This window comes from Brassica napus, chromosome C3 (genome assembly GCF_020379485.1).
Source record: "Brassica napus cultivar Da-Ae chromosome C3, Da-Ae, whole genome shotgun sequence".
Lineage (NCBI taxonomy): Eukaryota > Viridiplantae > Streptophyta > Magnoliopsida > Brassicales > Brassicaceae > Brassica > Brassica napus.
In genome coordinates, this window is record NC_063446.1 from 73,802,881 (window position 1) to 73,811,857 (window position 8,977).

General features: G+C 33.2%; 1 protein-coding gene and 1 pseudogene across 1 annotated transcript; both read right to left on the minus strand.

The window, feature by feature from the left end:
* Positions 1-1,027: 1,027 nt before the first annotated feature.
* On the minus strand, positions 1,028-3,547 carry LOC106433602. The gene is made up of 7 exons (XM_013874429.2): positions 3,083-3,547; positions 2,780-2,866; positions 2,425-2,688; positions 2,183-2,347; positions 2,033-2,086; positions 1,793-1,939; positions 1,028-1,711 (listed from the first exon to the last, which is right to left on the minus strand). Exons 1-7 carry the CDS (start codon positions 3,254-3,256, stop codon positions 1,334-1,336), a joined length of 1,269 nt encoding a protein of 422 aa, XP_013729883.2. The 5' UTR covers positions 3,257-3,547; the 3' UTR covers positions 1,028-1,333.
* A 3,909-nt stretch (positions 3,548-7,456) lies between these two features.
* On the minus strand, positions 7,457-8,542 carry LOC125583919 (annotated as a pseudogene).
* Positions 8,543-8,977: the final 435 nt, after the last annotated feature.

Genomic DNA, 8,977 nt, shown 5'->3' on the forward strand with positions numbered 1-8,977 from the left:
ATACCAATACCAATCAATTTATAAGTGTAAAATTACAAATAATGTTTTAGCCAGTTTTCTTTAATTTAATGCTAGAAGCACCAAACTAGAATATCTGTATTGATTTAAAAAACGAATCTTGTGATTTGTGTGATTCATTAGTAAAATAGTTCCTAATCCCCTATATGTCATAATCACTAATTTTTTCCAATTAAGTACATTCAGGTTATACGCTCAAAGCTCATAACCAGGAAAATAAGTTGACTACCAATGTCCTTGTCACAAATTTTAAAACATTCAACTACATAGTATAATATCAAGGCTATAATCATTAGAATTTTAATATGCTTTTGTTTACTTAAATTTATTAAATCCCAACTTTAAGCCGATTAATAAGTCAAAGATAGTCTACTGAACCTAGAAGAAGATATTAATTTTCAAAAGGCAGATATGGAATAATGAAAAATATATATTTAATTTAAAATAATGCAACTTTTTGCAAAAAAATTATAGATATAAAAGAAGTACAATCTTGTTTGATACATTGAAAGTGTCACAAGACAATTGATGTTGTAAATTCCAAACACATTGTAGACTGTCTACGTATCAGATGTATTAATCTTTTAAAAAATGTTTTAAACCATTATGTAATGATCATTTAAAACATCTTTGACTTCACTTTGTTTTTTACTTTAAAATAAAATTTTAAGTAAAAATGCATTCATCATATTTTCTATTTCACTATATAATAGAGTAAAAGATGAATAAATTATTTATTTCTTGTTTATCATTCTATTTCCACTTTAAAATAAAATACAGCCGAAATAAAACTCAAAGTATTATAGAATTTAATCTATTTAAAAAAAACCATTGAAATTGTTTAGACAGTAGATCCTGTAAAACCATAGCAATTACTTCTTAAATCATTTAGATAATTATAGTCTATTTTTGTCAAAAGGAGAATTATTTGAGTAGGTAGTGCAGATTAACTCAATCATTCAGGCAGAAGTTAATTTAAACCATTTGAATTTTCTCTTAAACTTGATAATAAGAATAAGACAGAGATTCACTCACTTGATTAAACAGTTTAAATGACACAGTACAAAGTAGACAAAGTAAAGTTTCAATGTTTTCACAGAAACTTAACGCACATTCCTCTTGCCCATCTACTTACATGGAGAAGAAGAAACCAAACAAACCCAAAAAACTAACCATTACATAAACTTTTACCATCCCTAATACTACTACCCAAGAAGGTGGACTGTGTGTAGATAGAAACACAGGTGAATTCACAAAAACAAGAGAACCGGACAGGTGAGTCAGTATAGTACATCACTTGGTGTCTCTACTACCTTTATGGACAGTTCTCGTTTTTACCGGGACCTCCATAGTAGAAGAAATGACCCCAATCATCATTGTTTCCAGGTTGAACATCATAACAGTTAGACTGCTCAGTGAACGTTCCAAGTCCTTTAGGTGCCTTGAGGTTGTTTGAAGAATCAACCACCTGAATGTTCCTGAAGTAACTTGCTTTGCTGAAGCCTTCTTCTGGGAATTTACCACTGCCCATTTGCGTCGAAGTGTGGTGGCCATCTGCTTGTGAGTTCACCACTTCTCCTCCCCATTCAATCATGGACGCACTTTCCGTTAAGTAGGAGAAGAGAAAAGATGGCCAGTATCCTAAAACGTAGCCGTTTCCAAATTGCATCCACCAATGTCCCTCTTTTGGATCCTGTGACAAAGTAAGTAACAGAGGCCGAGTTAAAAGGTGACTCATCTCTTTTTCAATTCTCGTTATGGCTTCTTAACATACCTTCCAGATCAGAATGCTGATGTCATACTGCGAGTTACGGTAGCCAGAGACAGGAGAGATGCTTGCTCCCATTGCAATATCGCTATTGATTTGGATAAAGCCTGAGCAAAGAAGATTGTAGCAGCCAGTAGCTTGATATGCATCACTCTACATTGGGAAAGCAAGAAGTGTAAGCAAAAAAAAAAAACAGAAGTATATGACCATAAGCATTTGATTTAGACAGTGGTCTCAGGAACTTACGGTCCAGTAAGTGAAGAGTCTTGTGTTGTTGTCACCATATAGATCCGGGCTCACCTATAGTAAAACAACACACACGTTATTATACAGAACATGAGAAACCAAAATCATATTTTTACAGTCCGTAGAAGCTAACTGAGTGTGTGTGTGTACCTGCCAACCAGCTTCAATGCTGTTAAGATCTTGTCCGAATGAGCCACCGAGAAGCCATATCTGCGACAAGCTGAACTCGTTCTGCTGCTGTATCTTTGGCTCCCACACATTAATAGTCGCTTTAGCTCCATAGTATTTATCCCCTTCCACATAAGCTATGGCATGCTACAGTTCAAGAAACCAACACAAGTCAGATCAAGAATCCAACAAAGATAGAAAGACACAAACCACAGTTGACTAACCTGGTGACCACTTTGGTTGATGAGGTCAGGTTCAGCAGATTTAGGCAAAGGGACAGTTCTATGCTTCTTCTTGCCATATCTTTTGACAGAACTTGCTCTCAAGACATCGTCCTCTTTAGTCCTCCTCATGGGAATGGTTCCTTCAGCGCATTTGCCATAACGGTGCCATAACTGAGGGATATGGGGTTCCTTGTCTTTAGATTTAGTGGAAGAAGACACTTTGTTGTCATCAAAGAGTCCCTCAGGGTGGTAGTTAGGCTTCATCTAAAGGAAGTAACTTAAAAACATCAGCACAACTTACAACAAAAAGAAAAGCCCCAAATAAAAATCTAAATAAGTTATATATATGTGTAACCTGAATCTTGTGATCTTTGAGGAAAGGATGATCAAAAGCTGGTTGCTTTGTGATGGGAACACAGTCAATGATATCACCATCTGGGCTCTGTTAAACCAAATCCAAAGTTAGAAACATTAGTTAGAGGAACCATAAGTACTTATTGTTCAATTAGAACAAAATAAACAAATAGAAATAAATAAATCATCATCATTGTGTGGTAGTTGGAGGAGAGAGAAATCAAAAATCATCAGATTATGATGCTTACCAAACTCAATCCAATCAGAAAAACCCAAAAGAATAATTAATAAGAAGAAGATCTACCTGAATGCTCTTGACGGCAGGTTTGTTCAACCTGTTCAGATGCTTCTTCACTTCGAACTTCTGCTTAGATACGCCGGACCTCGCGGCGTATGATAGCGAGAAGAAACCCCAAAGCCATAAACACACTAAGAAACCTCTAGCTACCTTCTCCCTGCTAAGATGCGCCGCTCCCATTGTATTCCTTTAAGCACTGGAAAGAAGCTTCGCCTCCTCTCTCGTCAACACACTCTGAGCTTTTAGAAGAAAGAAAACCCTAACGAGATGAGCTTCGAACAATAATGTTGGTTCGTTGGGACAAGGCTTTGGAAGTGGTGGTGGGTCTGGTTTCTTTCTCGCAAGAATCCAACCACACAGCTCAAAATCCAAACTTTCTCACTCCTTTCTCTCTCTCTCTCCTCACCTCTCAAAGAGCTTCTACTTTCTCACTCTCTCTCTCTTATCACTTCGCTTTCCCCTCTCCAATATCCTTTTTTAATTATTTTTACCACTCTATAGAATTATTCAAAGTTAAATAATTTAATATTCTCTTCTTCTTTTTTTTCCTTTCCCAACTCGCTTTTTCATTTTTTACGGCGAATATTCGCCTTTTACTAATCTTTGTATTTCTAGATATTTTGTTCTAAAAAAAGTGTATAAACTAATTGACACACGAATTTATTTTTAAGATTTTTAATACACTGATGTCAAAGAAGAAGATATTTAATACACTTGAATATAGCTATTACATGCTGAAAATGACAGGAACCTAAGTTTCTATTAGGACTACAAATATTGATGGAAAATCAAAAGAAATATTGAAATAGTTTCGTAAAATGGTTATAAGAATATCAAGGAATCTGGTGTAAATTCCAAGAAAATGATTTGAATTTTTTTAAAGAAGACAATGTGGAATGGTCAGAAGGGTTCAGAGCCAGATTGGCGTTTAATCCACGGTTAATAATAATAATATTATTTGATATAATTCGTATTTCAATGTTATCACTCATCACTAAGACAAAGATTCTTTATGCTCTAATACTTTTCGCATGTTGCTCTGCATTATTTGATATTTTAAAATAATTAATTTTGTTTTTCACGACTGATGTTAGTAATTTATATAGTCCACCTCAATGTTCGTCAACGGTGAAGAGTGATTAACCGTAAATCAATGTGAAAACTGAAGAGCAGATAAATTGAATAAACATCACACGGTTTTTGATATAATGAGAACAAAAAATTGTACTGCCAAAGGAGTATTTGTTTTATAACTCGTTAATATGTGGTCGACTGCATGCCCTGGTCAAAGATAATCTCATTCTTTATCTTTAACTGCATGCCCATAATTAGGATAGGTGCAAATTTATTTAAAAAGATCCATAAAAACAATAAAATTATAAAATTTATGCATTGTGGTTTTTCAGCATTGTGTGTAGCACGGAGAAGAGAAATTACAAATTGATGATAAAATGTTTATAAATATATATATAGAAGATAAAATACTAGAAAGGAGTTCTCAATACTAGATTGATGTTAGTAATTTATATAATCCACCTCAATTTTCGGCAACTGTGAAAGTGATTAACCATAAAAACAATGTGAACACTGGATAATAATAATGCAAAACACAAATAAATTGAATAACACCATACAGGGTTTTGATATAATGAGAACAAAATTGTACTGCTACTGCCAAAGGAGTATTTGTTTTATAATTCGTTAAAATGTGGTAGATTGCATGCCCTGGTCAAAGATATCCCATAATGTATTTATTTTTAACTTGCATGCCCATAATTAGGGTAAATGCAAATTTCCAATATAACATTACATTATAACATTAAATTTAATGTTATATATGAATTGTGATTTTTTCAGCTTTGTGTAGTACGGAGATGGGAATGTTTATTAAGAAAAATGTTTATAAAATATATCTTGAAGATAGAAGAGTGTTGCAAAAAAAAGAGTGTGTTATGGAGAAAAACTTTACATAAGGGTATGGGTAGTTCCGGTAGCACTGCAGAACCTACCGTTAAAGGTTCCGAACTTCCAATTAACGCCGTTTATGTTTAACTACCCTCAGCTACAGAGTCATCATCGATTCGATTCGGATATGTCACTGCCATTAACTGGAAAAGCTTGCCAGTAGAGATCACACGTGTTGTAACCAAAAGCCACACGTGAGAGAAGTTGTAATCACCCACCGTACGCGTATGTCACTCCCGTGAGCCCATGACTGACGCACAGATCACGGAGAGGGGCAAAATCGGAATAATGTTAATAAGTGGCCAAACGGTCAAAAAGTGAATAATAATAGTAATGGTATCCAATGCGAAGGAAAGGAAGTTCAATTTTTTATTTTACCTTAAGCACTTTCAATCAATATTTTTACCATCGTGTTACTAATAATAGGGTCTAAATTTTACTAAGAGTGATTGGACTCTTGTCGGTGATTGTTTTTTGTGCGATTCACCATATGCAAATGGGATGAGATTTGAGACAATGCATTCAATTATAAAAAACATGAACAAAAAAAAGTATATTATGTATATAATGGATGATATGGACAAAGTTCCATTAGGTAGCCACCCAAAACTTGTCTTTATCATTTATTTTTATAATGCCTATTCGATTTTTTGATGTTGTAGCTTCTGCCCACTTGAGCGTAAGTCCAAAAACACGAGTGAGCAGTGTCATCGATAATCGCTGTTAGGTCACGATATCACAAACACGTATTATCTATATAATGCAATATTCACGCCATTATGCATCCACATGGTGCATTGACGTCATATTATGAGATTATATTGGTTTCACATGTAAGCAATTATTTATATATGTTTTTACGTCCTACTTGAACGAAGACTGATAGATCCCACATTAAGCCGAATTGAGTTCGTTGTTGTTGGTATTTTTAAGAGTTGTAGAAAACGATTTTATTAACGAAACTTTTATCCCACAAGGCCACAAGTGTGGGCAATCATGATTTTCAATGGTAGTTGGAGATTTGAAGTGTACTAAAATCTCTTTTCAAATTGTTTTTCAAACATTAGTCTCTTTTTTTTGGCTAGGATATGATAAAAAGAGTCGCATATGATGGATTATAAAAGATTTGTTGATTAATGCATGCATGAGAAAGGAGGTGGAACCACAAGCTTTTTCTACTATTTTTTTAGATTTCTTCCTTAGACCACTCCATTATTGCATTCATTATGCAAACTTTATAAACTTTTAACAAATCGAGATTCTCTTTTGTGTGTATAAATAGTTGAGAAAATAGATTACGAAAAACGGAAACAATTGAAATGATGGGTAGAAAGTTTATTACATAAAGTGTCATCATATATGGTTTATAGTCTTACAGAGCATCACAATGGGGCTTTTTAACAATTAAAAAAAAATATGGGAGAAGAATATCTTGAATAAGAATCTCTTAATTACTCATAATATACTTTCTTAACCTATATTGATTCTAAGTGTTTTAGGAAATTATAACCTTAATTAAATAACTTAATAATATGAAAATGTAAGTATTAAGTACATTAGAATCTATTTGAAAAATTCACCTTTGCATATGTTCTTAGTATTGCCAAGAACAAGTTTCGTAGATTTGAAAAGCTATATGTGTACATGTGTATTATTAATAGTTTTGTGTTTCCACATGTAACGACACAGTAGGGATGCATGTATGACATGATTGGACATGATCATGTGAATGGATGTAAGCTTTTGTCTTCAGGGAAAGACTGTTGAGACACATGTGACTTTATCTTCATCTTCTTTTTCCTGGTGAATCACAGACACTTATGCAAAAGATGAAACTTTTGAATCCAATTTTGACTTGTTACTATCTTTGACACAAAATGTCAAGTATATATATGTTCATATATTTTTGTTGTTTCACACTAAAAGTCATGCATTGGGTGATTATTACATTTCTGTTTTACACCACACAGAAAATGTTTTCTTTTTACAAAATGTTTTTCTTTTTACAAAAGTTATCAAAACGAAATCAAGACTATTACTGACCAAAATTGTAAAATATAATAAATAAACGAGGTAAATATGGGTCAATATGGACAAACATCCTTCATGATATCCTTACATTTAACAATTTGAAAACATGTTGGGCTAAAGTCTAAACACAGTCAATTGAAACAGACCGGCCCATATAGAAGATGTCATTGCCTTGCCTGTAGTATTACTGATTCATCAAAAAAGACACAGACACCAGAAGCTGTGATCTGATTTAGAACAGCGTTACATCTCTACAAAGTATCTGACTTTTTGGAAAGTGTTAACATGTGTGTGTTAAGCAGTAAACAGCTTCATGGTCTTATAAGGCAATGAGAATCAACACTAGATGAAAAAAATCAAACAACATTTTTAGCAGATCAATATGTTAATCATCACAAAACCAACATGGAACGAAAAACAACCATTGCTTAAAGAACAAAATCATCACAAAACCAGCATTGTATATCTGTTTTTCTTTTTGTATTTTGAATATCCAAGTGTAACAATTTACAGAGACTGAGAAAAAAACAAGAAAAAGATTGTAACATTTTCAAGAAACAGAGGCATCACCTAATCAAGAAGCTCAGAAAAGCTATTGAAAGGATTTATAAAGTCAGTAAAAAGTCAATATGAATGGGATTATTGATTTTAATAGTCATGAAACCAAGAAGGAGAAGAAGAAGCGGATTAAGATTCCTGGCTGTAGGAGTAGAAGGAATCATCAAGAGGGAGACACATGAAAGTCCATAAACAGAGCACCAAACGACTCAACTGATACACCGGGTACCAAATCGCCATGTCCATGAGCTGCTCTGTGTTGATCCTCCGTGACGACGGAACCCTCCAGATCATCTGCCACGTGTCGGTGGAGACGTCGGCTACAGCCACAGCCACCGCACTGTTGAAAACCATAACCACTTCTTTCTCTTTCGGTGGTCGTTTATTTGACTTGAAAGTTTCGTGCGTTGAAAGTCTTTAAATGTTCCCTTTTGCAAGCTGCGCGTTTTTTTATAACATAAAAACGTATGTTTGTTATTCACGTTGAGTGTTTTTATTACATAGAAACGTATGTTTGTTATTCACGTTGAGTGTTTTTATTACAATCCTAAAGCTCAAAGTCAAAAACCTTTAGAGACAAGCTAGGTTTCGTGGTTTAAGGTTTGTGTATTACAATATTATAAGCCCAACCCATTACTCGTCTTGTGTTCGGCACTGAAGCAGCAATGGGTCACTCATATGAAGGATAAAGAAGATAAGGCCTTTGTGATATTTACTCTGAAACGTTTTCTGAGTTGGAACAATGGCTCTGCCTCGTTCCACGATTATCTCACGCATCAGTACTATTCCTTTGAGTAGATGTTTAAAACATCGTCTTTTGAGCTCATCTTTGCTTTATTTCGAATAAAACTGTGATATCTGATTTGTGGTATATAATATTGTACCGGGTATTTTGCCCGCACATGCTGGCATAATTTTCTTACAAATATTTATTATTTATTTTCTATTAATTCAAAAATTAGCACGATAAGTTATTATTCATGTCTTCAAAAATTTTAAATAAAATATCAAATAATTTATACATGAAATTTTTTTTATACAAAATTGTTATAATAAAAATATTTAGGAAATATCTTTATGCAAAAGTTTTTTTCTTGATTAAAATTTGAATATCAATTGTTTTATATCTTAATTTTTAAATTTTATAATAGAAATATATTATTTCAAGATAATAACACAGTGTATAAGAATCATCTTCTTTTTAAAAATCTGATAATATTAATCTAAAATTCATTTGTATTAATCTAAAATCTGATAATATTAATCTAAAATATCTTTGTAACGTAAGAGTTCGAATGCGTAAAATCACTTCGCGAATCAAAATTTTTAAATCAAACATCTAATCTA